Below are 17,804 nucleotides of genomic sequence, written 5' to 3'. Positions count from 1 at the left end.
CAATTGGTTGACCTAAGCCTCCAGGGAGATATATTGATGTTTGTCAGCTTAAGGGAGAGGGAGGTCAGACAACAATTGTTCATGTTGGTTTATGTATACTTTGCTTACATTGAAATGTACATGACATAGAAAACAATGTCCCTTTAGGGGGTTTCAGTTGTTTAGTGATTTAGACACTTGGGGCCCTTTTTGTATAGGAATGTGATTATAAATTTGTTTGTGGGGGGAATTTCTACTACATCTTGATAAAAATGAACATGATTATAAAATAGATAAAACCTTAAACAAATGGTGTGTCTCTGGCCAAATGACAGCAGTGCAATGTGCCTAATATTGTAAATCTATGCAAAGCTGCCATTGCCTCTCCCCACTAAACACTGGTTTCAACATGAGCTCATGCACATACTTTGCTGTGCACAGTGCCATGGTTAGAAGTAACTGATGGCAGCCAGTTTCTCATATTATTATCAATTGCGTTTGGAAATAACTTAAACTGGCATGTTCCCCTCAGCTTACCCAAAACTAATCAGAGGGGCTTACCTAGATATTAAGACATGAGAGCAGCACCTTGCAAGTAATATTGAAGCGCCGTCGTTCAGCTCACCTTACGTTACATTTTGATCACAAACAATTTGCCTAAACAGAAGTCTTCAGTCTCCCAGGAGTATAGCAGAAGCTGAAAAGAAAAAATAGTTATTACTCTTTAGAATCAGTGATAAAACATTACACGAGGAGACCATCTCAATGTTCGATGACTATTTCCAAGAATATGCTGTGGCACCTGCCCTTAATGTATTATACCAATAGGCATATCCGAATATGTTACTGGGGCAGTAAGGCGCCATTGTTATGGCAGCATCAGAGACATGAGACATCAAGAGGTCACAGCAGGTTTCATCTATAAAGCAAGATTTTAAAAGAAAACGATTCCTCTCTTCATCAAACACTGTCTTAAAAATGCTGGGGTTGAATATTACACCCACACAAACGCTACCCAAATCTAAATCAACCCAGGTGTCAGTTGACTTTAGTTCATGCAAACGCAGTCAACCAACATTGTGAAGAGAAAAGGAGTAGTGTGCCTTTTTAGTTCTGGCCTTTTAGGATACTCTAGCTGTCTCGCCAGACTATGGTTTTTCCATAAATGTTTTGCATAATAAACACACAGAGAAGGGCTTGCGATCAGCGGGATTAAGCTACCGGTCTTTTGAACTATCATTCCCAAAAAATGTCCATATTCCCACCACATCATGGGGCAGTGGCGCGGACCGCTTTAGCGAATGGCTTCCATCAGTGGCTGGAAACACAAAGCCTGTGCATATTGTTCAAAAGCACCAAAAATAGTTACTTTCTCTTTAGTGACAAAGCTGGTTCAACATCTGCTTTTTCTATCTTTAAACAAACATGATTGATATTGACTGCTCTTCTAGGGCCTTATCCTCCTTTGTAAAATTGCTGTTGCAAAGTGTGTAAGTGACATTGTAACATTTTAGGCACCTATGATTATAGTGCTTAGTTAGGGCTTTATTTATTATTTTCTCACCTTCATAAATGATAGTAATATAATGCATTGCAGAAGTGCTGGACCTAGCCTTCTCTGCAGGATCACACTAAAGTTTTAGCCTTCAATCCCTTCCTTTGCTGAACCCGTTTGTTTTGGCTTTTTGGACTCTGTGTACTTAAGCACTGCGAACAAGTGCAAAAGTGCTTCAAACAAGGTAAAATTTGACTACACCTAACTGGAACATTTAATGTACTTGTGAGTTTTCTAGTAAAGTGGTACTACCTGTACCCAGGACTTGTAAATTAAATGCTACTAATGGTCCTTTGGCACTCTTTGCGCCACTTACTTAAGGAGTACTTTAAAACATGTTGCAAGCCTACCATTCACCCTGTAGTACAGTCTTAAACTGTCATTTCGACTTGGCAAAGAGCCTAAACTTTACTTTTTACTACATATAAGTCACTCCTCAGGTAGACCCTAAAAGCCCATATGGCAGGGTGCATTGTATTAAAAAAGTAGGACCTGTAGATTGAAGTATTACATGTGTTAGTAGTGAAATATGTCTAATGTCAATTTTAAATACTGTAAGGCCTATTTCCTCCACTGCCTAACACAGAGTTACTTTATTAGATTTAATAAATGCTAACATTGTATTGGAAGCAGGCAGAGGTGCCATATTTGGACTCAAATTAATTGTAATTGAACATTCTCTTTAATGATATTGTTGAATTTAAAGTCACAATTCAGAAAATGCCACTTTTACTCATTCATTTTACCTTCGGGGAAAAAAAGGAAAACCTTAGACTGGGAAAAATGATTCCATCCTAGGAGATCTGGACAGGATTACATTTAAAGGGGACCTTTCAGAAAAGTGACGTGGAATATATGCATGAGCAGGGGCATAATGCGAGCTCCTGCAGTAAAGGGAAGACCAACCCTTAAGAGGCCTCAAATGCTTCAAGTGGGCCTATTCTGCCATAAGGTTAATGAATATCTATGAGATATGGGAGACTAGGGGTATCCTCTTCACATTCTGTGGGGGCAGTACAGTGGTGTACATGAGGCGTTAAAGTGACGCCACAAGTACCAAATGCAGAAGTCAGAGGTCAGCCCCATTATGCTTTGCGGCAATGCCAGGAGAGACTACGCACTACGTGAAGGAGGACAACAAACATCGCAGTAGAAGTTTGTAAACCAATGATGAACCCCTGGTGGTGGTGGTAATTCTGATGGAAGTAATGGTAAAAAAGTTGCAGTGGTGATGGTGGCAGTGGTAGTAGTAAAAATAATGCTGATGGTAATGGATGCTTTTGATGTTACAAGTAATACTGCAGTCTCTCTAAGGTTGGCAGGTGTAAGAGGGAGAAGAGCTGCTGTGATTTATAAAAAAGGGCCCGTCTGGACCACAGTGCAGCAAAATCACATAAGCAGATAGACGGACTGGTTGGGTGTCCCGTGGCCTGGCAGCAGCCACAAAAATGTCAAGGAGGGTGGATTGAGCCAAAGCCTCAATCATTTTGAGGTTAGGTCATCCTGATGTCTGAGGGTGAAAAAGCAGCTACAGGCCTAACACTAGATCAGGCTCGCGCTCAAGTCTTAATCGTTTGTTTTTAAGTCTACTACAGTAAAAAGAAAAAAATATTACTTTCTGTATACATAATTGAGTGTAATTTTCAAATGTAAATTAGTGGTTTATGCATTTCAAATCAAGTATTCCATGTACGATGGAATAATACACCAAACAGCTAATTGTAGATGTGAGAGTGTATTACTTCTTCGGGTGGAGACAAACTCTACCCTGTGTATATTTGAAAGAATTGGTAACACTGAGTCTTGCAGTCATCTGCTCTTTGAAGTAAACCTGAAAACAAATGTATCTCCTCCATAAAATGATGTCCTTCTTGCTGTACATGCACACCCACAAGGTGTTTCTTCAGAGATTTTGTCCTGATGGTAGTGTATAAAACACCTGGTCCCATATTACAGAAGTGCCCTGGGGTGCAACAGGCATGTGCCCCCTGGGGGCACTGTGGTATTACTGAAGGGGCTGTAGACGCTTGTATGGCTTCTTCTGTAATACAGATAGCACTGGTGCACATGCTGTGCCAGAGCTATCTCAAGAGGATGTTCCCCCTGTTTGTATGGGGGCATTGCCCCATGCAAATGAGAAAATCTGTTTACCTCTGCACCCTTGCTGTATGATGGATGCAGGCACAGAGGTAAGGAAACTAGTGGAAGGGGCAGTGACAATGCTCCACAAAAATGTGGCGCCCTATCAGTGCGCCTCCTGATAGCAGAACTCAGGAGGAGATCAAGGGGGTCCTATGAACCCCTCAGACATCCCCTTGTAGGCAGGTTCAGTCACTCACTGCACCAGCTTGCAGGGGGATCTCTCTCCCCTTTTTAAACTTTAGGGGGTTGTTGGCTGCACAGTAAAACATGGAGTGGCTTTGAAGCAGCCGCTCCGTGTTCCACTTGAATGGGCTGCACCCAGGGCAGCACGAGTTTGCAGATGCCCTGAGGGCAGAGCATGCAACCTGATAGGGTGCACTTTCCCTGTTTTCGCCTGGTGTAAATGTTTAATGTTCCCCCGTGGCACAACAGGGAAAGTGCGCCCTATACGTAATAGGGCCCCGGGAGTGCTGTGTGTGGTTCGTCTCTGGGCAAAGCACTTTGAAGAAATACAGATCAACTATAGTAAACGGCTTGAAGGGTGTTGCACATGCCTTGAACCTCGTGCAATCCTAATCCAGCTAAATGAAATAGGTAGGAAATAGCAAAACGATAGCAGTAAACACATACATGAATAATACATAAATTAAAAACAAACAAACAGCATACGGGTCCAGCCGTAGAGAATGTCTGAGCCCAAAAGAGGAAGGGGCATATCAACAAGCAGGCGATGAAAAATTATTGCCGCTTTTGCGCCCGTTTTCGGCCCAAAAGCGGCGATAATTTTATCGCCTAATCAGCAAGGTCACGCTAAAGCGTGAAACCTTGCTTTAGTGTCAGGATTCCTAACGCCCAGCTTTGCATCTCTAATGAGATGCAAAGTGGGCGTTCCTGACAAAACTCCCTTGGGAAAATATCGCGAAGGCAGCTTCGCGATATTAACAAGGGAGGGTAGCGATTTTTACAATCGCGTTAAGTATGCCTTAACGCAGGAATTTAACGTCTGTTAAATTCCTGACTAAGGCATACTTAACATGGGCGGTGGATTTTGTGGCTAAGACCACAGGCCCTATCATCTAGGATATCGCCGTTTTCCACCATGGAAAATGGCGATATCCCAACTATCTCTGGAATTTTTATCGCCTCGGCGATGCGCGTTGTTAATAACACGCAAACTGGGCGATAAATTCCAGAGATAGCCGGCGATAAATATGCAAGCGCTAAGCGCGCTTTGCGATATTTATCGTCGGCCCTTGTTAATATGCCCCGAAGTTCGGTCTCACACCAGTCGGTGGAAAAAAGTATCTAGTGAAGGTGCAAACCCGCTTAGAATGCATTTTTAGGTCCTGCGAGCCAAAGGCTCGAAGAGACATTTTATATGTGGGATTTTCAAAGTGCTACCCACAGTCTTTTGGCTGGCCTAAACCTTGAGTGCACGATCACATGCACGTGCACAGATGCTCCTCTGCTCATTGCATTCCCCCCTCCCTTCTCACCCAGCCCTTTGATGCTCTGCTCGATTACTTTCACTTTTGCCGCTTTGATGTTTGATCGCAAACGCGATCACTTCCGCTTGGCATTGTAAGTCTGGGTGACATGTTGCTACCATTTACCTTGCTAAAGATAAAATTTAAATGCTTATGATAAATGTAGATTCCAAATATACGCCCCCAAATATACATCTTAAATTTTTGAGCTGCCCAGGCACAAGCCAGTGCCTCCCGCTCGATTGGACTGTACTGGCGCTCAAACTGCTTCAGCGATCTAGAAACAAATGCTATTGTCTGCTCTCTACCCTCTGCCCGAGCACTGCCCCCAAACCTCTCATGCTTGCATCCACTGTTATAGCTGAAGGGCAGGCCTCACCACGAAAAGCATGGAGAGCTTGAGCAGAAATAATCAACTCCTTCACCCTCTTGAACACCCCATCCAGCTCTCATCATTTACCTCCTACTGGCTTCGGCACTTGACTTAAAATAAATATATGGGTTTGAACAAATCATTGCTGTGCAGGCTCTTGCAACAAGGTATATTTTCTATGTTAAGTGTTCCACCTCTCCTTGGTGCCAGCTTAACAACACGTCTAATATCCCAAAATAAAAAGTTACAGTATTTACGCATATGTCTGACGCTATGGATGCATGTAAATTCCATCCGGGGCACGGTCTAAATCTGCTTCTTTTATACATAAAGTGGTACCTTCTTCAGCTATGTATTATATTTGTTAAGTAGGTCTGACTTAAACATTCTATCGCTACATTTTGTGAATAATATTCCATAAAACGTTGTTAGATACATAGCCAGTATTGCCTTATAATACTATTAATTGTGTTAGTGTACTGTACTAGATTTAGTATGGTGTTGGGTGTTTTAGCACTGCTAGGGGCATACTGTTGTATTTGTACTACAGGATTGAGACCTGAGGCAGGAAGCTAAGCTACTAATGTTGGCCTCTATACAAAGTGTGGTTCCATTAATGTACATAGTGCTTCAGCTCGTGTTTGTGCAAGCTTGGCACTATGATCTTCATGCTTACAAATTAACCATGCCATAGAACAAATCGTGTTGGCAGAAGCTGTACAAGTTGGGCAGTAAAAAGCAGCACACTTCAGAACTCTGCAACGGTGATGCATTGTTTCACCCCCATACTAAACAAGCATTGGCAGTGCCAGTAGGTTTCAGCTCTAAAAAACAGAACCGTTCGCTTTACTAATGCTCTTTTTTTATTGCTTTCATATTAACGTATGTATCATGACACATGCGCGCACATAACTGCCAATTTTGCAGTTGATTTTCTAGGTAAGAAAATCCATTTCAAGATGGCCACTGAACCTTTCTAGTGATGCTTGGCAGCATTTTTTGAAGTACCCATTTAACATGGTGGATGGCCATGTTAGACCGGTGAATTAAAAAACCATGTGAGTGGCATGAAGCTCTTAGCAGCCGCCTGGCAGCCATTAAAAATAATAATAAAATAAAGCGTTGGAGGGAAGTCAAAATCGAGCATGGATGGCAGAGCACAAAAAAGAAATGAAAATAATAGCAGGCACAGTGCGTACCAGCTATTAAGCAGGTACATGCTTAGGCTCCTCTAGGACTTACCTGTGCCTTGTCCTCCAACCAGGCAAAGCTCTTTCCGACGATGCTTCTGTGCGTGTGAGGCTCCAGCCTTGCTTCTTTCTCTCTCATGTTCTCTCTCAAACTCCGGTTTTGTCATTAGACTGCTTTTGACTGTTTTCCATTTCTTTTGCCTCTTTTCACTTTTCGCTTTTGACTTTGTTTCCGTTTTTTGCCCTATTGTCACTGCATTTTGCCTGTTTTACTTCATTGCTTTCTTGCCTTTTTGTCTCCTCTTCTGCTTCATTCTCACTGAACCGTGTCTTATTCCCTGTCCTGCCTATTTCTTCACTGCTTATTTCTGCCTTTTTAGGTCTCGCCTGGCGAACGCTGCGCGAAGCGCTGCTGTCGCCAGCGAGATCTATTGTTGCTGACTTGCCTCGGAAGTGGGACAGGAGATGTGCACGCGCAGGCTTTTGGCGGATTGGAGCCTGTGTACGCGCTTACAGCCACGCAGCGTGCACATCTCCTGTCCCCCTTCCCTCGCAAGCCAGCATGCAGTTTCACTTTCGCTTGTGTTATTATTCTGATTTAAAGTGCAGGTTAGGAAGAGGGCCCGGGGGCATCTCATGGCCTAGAGGGAAAGCAGGCTTCAGCTCCTGGAAGCTGGCACTGCTGTGCCTCACGCGCACGCCCTGGTGCCTTTTCGGTCACCGGAAGGTCTCTCCTACCCACCTGGACACACAGAAGCAGTACTAGCGTATTAACTTGTAATGGGACATGAGAAAGCCATGCCAAACAATTCACCTTTCAGACAACCACGAAAACCCGCCCAAAACGTAGAAATGCCCAAAATGACGAGATAACGCTTCCAATACGCAGCAGTCGGGTGCCTCTTTAAGGATACGTGTCTGTTTGTGGGCGTGACACCCGAGCAGGGGTGTCGCCCCTGTAGATCTGCATGTGCCTGTGTTCACCTGTTGGGGTGTAGAAGATCCCGGATGTGATTTCTGTCCGGGCACCTCAGAGTTCTGTATCTTGTATATTGTGAGGGGTAGGTGTGCTCAGCTTGTGTTTTCTCGGCTGGGGGCGTGTCACTTCCGTCTATTACGTTTGTGACTGGGCCTGGCTCCTCCTGTGCTCCATTGGTTCTTGTGTGATTTACCAATCTGTTACACGCCTGTGGGTGTGGCCCAGAGCCCTGGGTGTGTCCTTTCACTCAAAGCGTGGGTGCCAGGTTTACAAGGGTGTGGGTGTGTTGCTGACCGTCTGTTTATTTATGTTTGCTATTTTTATAGCGCAAACTCGTTATTTTATTGATAGGCGCAGGGAGATGAAGTGATTTGCCTAAAAACGCAGGATGTTGCCGAGGCTCAAATCCGGTTCCAACTATGGTTGCTCTGGCCATTACGCCACTTTCTCCCCTCTTTTGTTTATAACGTCCCGCGCTGTTTATATGCGCAGATTTAACAAAGTGATGTTTCCCAAGTCAGCTCGTTGTGGTTTCTCCCACAACATATTTACTGCCCACGCTCAATATCCTGTACGCAGCAGTAGCACATGCAGTTTGTCCTTTCCTACAGGATATGCTCACGCTCATTAACGTACTCCTTTCCTACAGGGAACTCTCAGCTCACACTCACAGGTATAGTCAGGGCTTTAAGTGGGATGAAAAAACAGGCGGGTGTCTCAAACGGGCGTGGCCAATGCAATTAGGGCGTGGCTTAAAAAACACTTAAGCTAAAAATCTGTGCTTAGTATAGTGTGCCGCCCGACTTGTAGTTTGCTGTTTCTGTCCTTGCATCCAGATATATGATACAACAAGTAACATCATACAAGTCAGAACTATTGGGTTTGTGAATGTTTGTTACTTGCATAAGATAAATAAGCAGCAATTATGGCTTGTATATAATATTGAAAAAGCTCCCACTTAAAGCCCTGGTGACACCACGGCAATGCTGCTGCTCCTGAGATTCAAAAAGAGAAGGGAAATCCAGAGAGAAAATGACTCTTTAAAGGATTTCCCTTCCCCCTACAACCTCACCTTGCATGACCTCATGCCATAACTTTTCCACTAGTGAGCAGTGTGAGCAGTGTACATGCATATGCCTGCTGTCACCGCAGTCCGGAAAGAAACGGCCCGCCTGTGCCAGGGCACACAACAGAGCCCGATAGAGACCTGTTTCGAGGCCCCCTTTAAACAAGCATTTGCAATGGAATAGGTCTTGCATTTGCGAGTATTTGAGCTACTGGCATTGTAAAATGACAAACCTTTTATCTATGTGTTGGTTTTGAAAACAGATAAATAAAAGGCATTGGCATTTGCAATGCCAATAGCTTAACATTTCGGAAATGCAAGACCTATTGCATTGCAAATGCTTGTTGTGTATGGGTTATGTACATCAACAGTATGTGATAGAGGTTTCTTGCCAGATTTAAGCTGTATTTTCATATGCGGCCAAAAGGAGGCATGGTTTCCCCAGGTTTGGAATAGGATTGAGCTAATAGGAAAGATTTGCTCGCCATGAATACATGTTGCTCTTTATCCGCCTTTCCTTCTGTCCTAACACACCCCCCTCCCAGCTCCCATTCTTCCCTCCATTAACTAACTTTCTTTTCCCCTCCTTTTCTGCAACCCTACCACGTGTCACTCATCAAGGATCAAATTAACGCATATGGGCGCCTATCCCCACATTACCGCAAAACAATTTACTGTGACTCAAATTAAAGCCCATTATCCTGCAGTCACTCGTGATTTGCAAGCATGGGTCAATTCCCAGAATCATGCTCTGACTCTCAGTGCTCTGGCCGCATATAGGAGCATATTATCAAGGACGGCGTTAAAAATTATCGCCTGTTTAGCGGCAGAAAACTGCCGCTAAAACGGTGATCATGGGCTTGATAACATGCCTTGGAGAATTCCAATAGAAGTCCATGTTCTGGTGTGAACATGGGCTTCTATTGGAATTCTTCAGGGCATATTATCAAGCCCATTATCGCCGTTTTAGCGGCAGTTTTCTGCCGCTAAACCGGCGATAATTTTAACGCCGTCCTTGATAATATGCCCCATAGCTTCTGCCAATGCTGTAGCTTTTTTGGGCTCGAAGAAAGGTGATTGTCAGGGGTTACAGTGGCTCTGTTAGGCTCTAGTCCCCGCCTCCCACCCATACTGTGGCTGACTGTACTGTGTGACCACCTGCAGTCGCAAGCTGCTCACCAGATATAAATGCTGCCAGTGGCTGTGGCCACCATTAAACAGAACTTGGGGGCATATTATCAAGAAACGGCGTTAAAATTATCGCCGCTTTAGCTGCAGAAAACTGCCGCTAAAGCGGCGAAAATGGACTGGATAATATGCCGCAGAGAATTCCCATAGAAGCCCATGTTGACACCAGAACATGGGCTTATATGGGAATTCTCGAGAGCATATTATCAAGGCCATTATCGCCGCTTTAGCGGCAGTTTTCTGCAGCTAAAGCGGCGATAATTTTAACGCTGTTTCTTGATAATATGCCCCTTGGCTCGAAGCCGTAGTCTCGATCTGGAGACTGTTGGAAAACAGTAGAGCTCTGCGGGAGGAAGAAACCTCTTCGGACCTCCTGTTGTGCTCTGCTTGTGTATTTTTTTTTTCGTTTGCTAAGAATGAGATAAAGAAATAGGGGCTCTCCAGTCAGTCCTCGGATTGTGTCTTGTTGCTTTCTTTTTTTTTTACGCGCGCTTGTATCTTTCAGGATGGCTTCTCATGTATGAGATAAAACAAACTAAAAATAAAACAGAACATGGTATGATTTTACCAGATGGTAAAATTTTGGTTTGAGTAGTGCAATAAGCCCAACTCTTCTCAGAGTTCAGGCCCACCTGATCCCGGCCCAGTGAGCCCAGAAGCACCCATGCCTTATCTGTAGACATGAGAGCAGGAAGAACAGCCAGAGCTCTCTATGGTACATAGATGCAAGCAAGTTAGCAAAACACCAGTCGCCTGTTGTGTTGTGTTTGGGTTCTTCAGGGCGCTATGCCCCACTCGACCAATGTCCCATCTTTTAAGGACGTTTCCCAAGCTGTGAGAGAACCTCCCGTGCTCCTCTGCATTTATTCACACATTCTCCTTCCTCTACCAGACAGGCTACTTCTTACATCATGTTCTGGATTACTCAGCATTTAAGATATCCTAGAACACTTTAGAGAACACCACTGAGAGCTATAGGGGTGGACTGTGGGGTTACATGTGTGGTTTAATGTCAGGCCGTTATTGATGTCTTTTCAATACATATTCCTTTCATAAATTAGTGTGGCCAGTCCTGTTTACAGCATAGATACAGTTAGCATACTCTTCATGTTGTGCATATGGTATGCTTCCAGACGCTATGAGTCGTACTTTAGCATTAAGAACTGTCAAAGGTGAGGTATTGGTGGTTCTGGAATCTAAAGTCATTCTTGTCAGCAGTTGCCCCTCACACCATAAAGGGGCATTTTAACAAGCCAGGCGATAAAATTATCGCCGCTATAGCGGCAGAAAACTGCCGCTAAAACAGCGATAATGGGCTTGATAATATGCTCTATGGAATTCCAATTGAAAGCCATGTTAAATGTGAAGGACATCTAACATGGACTTCAATTGGAATTCCATAGAGCATATTATCAAGCCCATTATCGCCGTTTTAGCGGCAGTTTTCTGCCGCTAAAGCAGCGATAATTTTATCGCCTGGATTGTTACTATGCCCCAAAATTCTGGGATTGTGACCCAGCAGATTTGGAACTTGCACACACATCTCTGCAGCAAACAGATCACTTGCTGGTACATTGCACCCTCCAAATACTGACACCATCTCAAAGACAGAGGTAATAACTATTCAGCCAACAGACTCTTTGCGCTGTTTTAAGGCACTTTCTTGTCCACAATCTTGCATGTTTTGGAAATATAGAAATGGCGGCTTTGTTTTTCCCTTGGTAAAGTGTCTCTCAAAGTGTCACACAAGAGGAACTGAAATGTCACACACACACCTACTAAAACACCTAAATGTCACACATAGGCACATTGAAAACTTGGCCTCTACGCTTCCCTCCACAAAACTCCCGTCCTTCCTTCCTCACGCAATAAAACTCCTTCATTTGCATGTCTTTCAGTTGGAATTGGATCCGAAATATGCAAACCAGACCTGCGGGCTTTGTGGAGACTTCAATGGCGTGCCCATCTACAATGAGTTTATTTCCAACGGTAAGCGCATGCGAGGTTCAAAAGTGCTTAAGACCAGTGTGCACACACGTTGTTGCCACCACACAGCAGTCACATATTGTGGAAGAACACTGTTATAATTAAGGGTCTTCTTTAAACAAGAGATCAGAAGGATCGAGGAACAGAGGAGAATAACCTGCACGCCGTTAAAAAGAGGCGAAATAAAAGCTCTGTTGAGAACTTTGTAAAGACTAGATTGTAATCTAAGAGCGCCCCTTAGTGTCCATACTGTGAACATAATGCAAACAACATCAGCGGTACTAAGTAAAACTGAACTTCGCAGGACATTTATTTTCATATAACTAAGATTTCGGGGCATACTATCAAGGTCCAGCGATAAATATCGCAAAGCGCTCATAGCTCTTGCATATTTATCGCCGGCTATCTCTGGAATTTATCGCCGGGTTAGCACGTTATCAACAACGCGCATCGCCGAGGTGATACAAATTTCAGAGATAGTGGGGATATTGCCGTTTTCCATGGTGGAAAACGGCGATATCCTAGATGATAGGGCCTGTGGTCTTAGCCACACAATCCACCCCCCATGTTAGGTATGCCTTAGTCAGGAATTTAACAGATGTAAAATTCCTGCGTTAAGGCATACTTAACGTGATTTTAAATATCGCTAACCCTCCTTGTCAATATGACGAAGCTGAGTTAGTGATATTTTCCCAAGGGAGTCTTGTCAGGCATGCCTCCTTTGCATCTCATTAGCGATGCGATGGGAGGCGTGCTGACAAGGGGCGCTATTACCAGTAAACTGTCGGTAACAGTTGTTAGCGACAGCTTGCTGATAGGGCGATACAAATATCGCCGCTTTAGCTGCAAAAAGTGCCGCTAAAGCGGCGGTATTGCCATTGATGATATGCCTCAGTTCGCTTCAGAAACAAGGCAAGCAATCGACGTTTAATTCGAAAGATTTAAACAACAATGCAAGTAAGCGATTCGTTACATTTCCATTCCAGAAATACACTCTTTAGAGTAATGGACCATTCCTTAATTTTCTAGTAGCTAACCTTCCAAAAAGAGCGATGCACGACGCACAATTTTGTAGAGATGATTCCATTATAAGGTGTGGTCATATTTTGGTTGCTACCGTTCATGTCCATCTAGGACCTTCTCCTAAGCAGTCAAAACGAAAGTGAATCTTTCCTAAAGAGAGAAAATGGATCTCATATTTTATATTGTATCAAAAGTAATCACAAAGTTTCTAAAAGCACGAAGGAGAAGAAGAACTAGCTCATGTCTGATGCATTTATTCATTTATTTTTGCTGTGTTCTACAATGATGGCAGGATAAACATGCAGAAATACAATTTACAAAAAATTGGAGAGTATGTTTGGAAGTCTATTGATGGTATCCGAAAGACACACTTGTCTTCTCTTTTTAAATAAGCCCTGAAGAAGCAGTTGTTTTGACGCAAAACACATGTTCGCTGTGCCTGTACTTTTTCGACAAGTATTAATCTATGGGACTTGAATTGATTAGACCAGTCCTTCATGGAAGTTTTTGCATCTTGTGAGCAAAAGCTATCATTGCATTTTGCAAAGTATTTTTGTACATGAAATGAGTTGGTCTGTGAAGCAGAACTGTGTGTTTTTAAAGGAAGTTTATGTATTAAAAAACATTCAAGAAAGTAACTTACAAAATTAGTTACCTTACATGAATGAATCAATGTGAAGTAGGTAAGTTGGGGATCTGTGCTGGCTTGTTAACATGATTTATGTACTTTATCAGTCAGTTGGATTACTGACATAGTGGATAGTAGCCAGTGCAGGCCTAATACACCTTTAACCCATAACATTAGTAAATGGGGATACTTACGTCATAGAAAACTGATCTGCAACAAGTGTGTTGTCCTTCCTGTGATGTATCCTGTATCAGTACATTTCATTCTTTGTCTAAGTGTCTGCCTTGTTTCGCCAACATAGAAAATGCATTTTTTCCCAGCACTTAGCCAGCCCTAAGTACTCTTCGTCAGTCAGGTGAGCCTCCTTTAAGAATGTAACTCGTGTTGGGTTTTGCTTTTAATATTGTGTTGTGTGCGGAGAGCATTTGAGGCTGGCTGAGTGTTGGGAAGCGGCTATATATTCCGCAACCCATATGTCATCGGGGTGGTTCTAATAGATGATATTTTAAAAAGATCACGTGTCCCAAGCTAAAGCCCTCTATGTGAATGAGTAAGTGAGATGGATCTTATTGTTAGGCACACTCTATGGACAACAGGCACATACAATAACTGTGTGTTGTTCAGATTTTCACACTCAAAATCCCTGGATGGCCTTGCCATCAGATATGACACAAACCGGCACAGAGTCTTGAATTCGTATTTATTTTCCAGGTCACATCTTGGTGTGCGCTGGAAAGTAGCCCTAAAGTAAGACAAGGTGGTGCTTTGCTTTACTTTGCATCAAGGCAGAGTCCACTGGGTGGTGCATGCGTGTTCCCATGCAATCACCTATGGATTTTGACACAAAGCCCTATCTACTAAAGAAAGTATGCAGGACATTAAGTCAACAATGTATACCTCCTCACGCCAAGCATAACAATTGAGGAAAGTTTTGTTTTCTCAAAACTGTCCTAAGTTTTCCTGTATGCCGTAAAGTACAAATACAAGTTAGAAAAGAAAGATTTCAGGGCATATTAACAAGGGCCGGCGATAAATATCGCAAAGCGCGCTTGCATATTTATCGCCGGCTATTTCCGGAATTTATCGCCCGGTAAGTGCGTTACTAACAACGTGCATTGCCGAGGCGATAAAAATACCAGTGATAGTGTGGATATCGCCGTTTTCCATGGTGGAAAACAGCGATATCCTAGATGAGAGGGCCTGTGGTCTTAGCCACACAATCCACCCCCCATGTTAAGTATGCCTTAGTCAGGAATTTAACAGACGTTAAATTCCTGCATTAAGGCATACTTAACGCGATTTAAAAAATCGCTACCCTTCCTTGTTAATATTGCAAAGCTGCCTTCGCGATATTTTCCCTGGTTGGTTTTACAGCCACCCCTACTTTGCATCTCATTAGCGATGCACTGTTAGGCGTGCTGGAAACGGGCGCCAAGTCAGCAAGACACACGACAGCTGAAATTATCACCGCTTTTCGCCATAAAACGGACGCAAAAGCGGCGATAATTTGTTATCGTCACATTGTTAATATGCCCCTTGGTCCGGAAGGGAACCATTTCAGTAGAAAACCTGTGATGGATCGCACACAAACGCCCTTGCCCTGTGGTGCAAGAATGTGTGTGTGGTGCATGGCAGCCTAAAGTGTGCCCACGCAGAAAGAGCGAGAAACAAAGCCATATCTTAGGAACTCTGGTGCTAGTCTGCTCTCTTCCTTTCACACAGCACGATGCAGCAACTTTGGTCGCGGTGCTGCACTGCCTAAAGTTTCAGTGAATTTGCTCCTTACAGCCAACAATAAGACGCAAACGTCTATGCCCGTGTTTATCGGACAGTTCCCGTCTGCAGCCTGCTCTGCAGACTCCTACACGAGATTATGGTTTCACTCACCCTGTTTTGAAAGTCTGTCCATGATGTTTCTCGAGCAGACAGAATCACACTGCTTCCTTCCACCTCTCCATAGCTTCCTTCCACCTCTCACAAAAAAACATCTTCTACCCAAATGGTCCATGTTTCTTTTTGCTGCCCGGCAGGCATATAACTGCTCTATCTCGTATTCCTCCCTCGCCACCCGTGTCTCCACACCACTCGTCAGAGCCTTCCATTTCAAAATAACCTTTGACTTGCTAGAAAACAAAGCCACTGTTGGTTCAGCCCAATTCGCCACCAATCCATAAAGGGCGGCCTTTAGGCGACTCTCAAGCCCACAAAATGTATTCCCGAGACTGGGAAAGAAGCAAATCCCGGCTACTCAACTCGAACCATCCTCGTCTAGCGACACAACCGCTGTCCCCAAGTGAGCACACAAATATATTGTTTGCTGTCTTGCAATCTCTAGAGTTAGGTTGAGACGCACTTGCCAATTGAAGACATGCTCAGAAACCATGAAAAATAGCCATATACGCCATATAGATGATAGCTCTACATGTCGTTAATTCAGTGGTAAACACAAGTGCCGCTTCCTTCCAGGTGTTCAGCTGTCGCCGTACGCCTATGCCGCATTGCAGAAGGTGGACGGTCCTACAGAGACGTGCGAAGAAGGCCTGCTGCCGACAGACGCTCCGCCCTGCTTTGATACAGTAAGTAAGGGTTCCTTTTAGACACCTGTGCAGCCTGCGGGCCTCGATAGTTGTTCACTAAGGCAATGCGAGCACATGAAAGTCAGGTGTTGCCGAGAAGGGGGATTTGGAACCAGACACCCAACACTTTCACTGCAAAAAATAAACACATTTGCTTTAAGTTACATGGCCACCCTTTGTTTAAAAAAAATCAGAAACGCAAAATAATACCATCGCGGCATCGCCGGTGGAAATGTGCGTTTCCTGTATCCAATATTCGGAATGGTGCAGGGCTCATGTCGTAAGGGAAGTGGGCGCACCAGGGAACAGTAGCGCCAGGATCACAAGTTAGAGATCGTGGCGCCCCTTCCTGCCCCAGGGACTAGACAGGAAGTGTGGGGGGGGGGATCAGACAGTCCCAGGTTAGGATAGATCAGGGGTAACAAGGATGGAGACAAGCTGCCTTAGAAATATAGGAACAAATGTAATAGTTATAGCATGCGTAATAAAGTGTAATGTAGTCCACATGCCTGGTAAGAGTCTTTTCTTGACCCTGCACACATAACACAATAGAGCGATTCAATGGGGAGGCTGGTAGCATAGCCAGTAAGAATACATATTTGATCCAATATTTGAATGGGATTGCCATGCCAGAGGCGAACACTTTATTGGGGGGAATATAGAGGGGTGATGGGGACCCTCCAGACTTCTCAAAGCTGGTGACGTCACACAGCAAATTTCACATAGGGAAATCCATACAAACCCCTACACATATGAGCATAGGATTAAACATACAATGCTACTCTGGGTCTCTCAGATCTTCTCCCCGCGGGCCAGCCATGGGGTGTTATTTTCTGGTCCCCCTGACTTCCATATAACCCCTCACTCCACTATCGCCAATGCTAAGGACAGAAAGAACACTAACATGGTCTGGACAGTGCAGCGCCTGCAGGCCTAGAGGAGAGAAAATAGCCCTCACTCTCACCCCTAAGATAAGTAGTGTATGGATGAGCTTCCATGACTCGTCTTCCAGAATCTGCCACCAGATCTAGGGGTCAGCACACACCTAGGGAAAGGAAGGGAGCTGTGTGATGCTCAGGCCCACCCCGGGGGTTGATATCCCTCAGCTGGCAACTTCACCAGCATGCATGCTGACTCCTCTGCAGCCATAACTGCAGGCAGGGAGCGAGGAAGGGAGAAGAGGTAATAAAGGATTGGTAGAACAGACGTAAGAAGAAGGTAGATCAAACTGGAGGGCAATGGAGAAGGGGTTAAAGAAAGGAGAGACAGGGCAGAAACACGGAGCTTGAAGAGGTGATGGAAGAGGAAAGACAAACGAATGGATTTTCCAAAACAGGGGCAGGCAGAATAGCCCAAAAAAAGCATTTGGGAGACAGGTGGTTTTTTGATCCATTTCTAATGCATTTATGTTTAAAGTTGACGATGTAGAGATTAATTTTGACAACCAAATTGATAAAAAGAAAAATGTCCTTTTTCCTTCAGTAAGTAATAATTTTGCAGAAAGTCATTATGGACCATATTTTTGGGTTTTGGGGTGCTCTGTCCTATTTTTTATCCCAATTTAAAAACCCTGTCGGCAGGCACCACTAAAATCCCCCTTAAGTAAGTAGCCACTGATCTCCACCTTCAGTG

The 17,804-nt window shown here is 44.0% G+C and overlaps 1 protein-coding gene across 1 annotated transcript in view; it reads left to right on the top strand.

Annotated features, from left to right (window-relative positions):
• LOC146860919 (mucin-5B-like) overlaps nucleotides 1-17,804 on the top strand; it is a 223,886-nt gene that overhangs the window by 13,266 nt on the left and 192,816 nt on the right. Inside the window, exons 4-5 of the mRNA XM_085646187.1 lie at nucleotides 11,858-11,948; nucleotides 16,063-16,172. Coding sequence (XP_085502313.1) covers nucleotides 11,858-11,948; nucleotides 16,063-16,172 — 201 coding nt within the window. The remainder of the gene's footprint in view (nucleotides 1-11,857; nucleotides 11,949-16,062; nucleotides 16,173-17,804) is intronic.

The sequence above is a fragment of the Triturus cristatus genome, chromosome 3_1 (assembly GCF_964204655.1).
Source record: "Triturus cristatus chromosome 3_1, aTriCri1.1, whole genome shotgun sequence".
NCBI lineage: Eukaryota > Metazoa > Chordata > Amphibia > Caudata > Salamandridae > Triturus > Triturus cristatus.
This window is presented reverse-complemented; position numbering and strand designations above follow the sequence as displayed.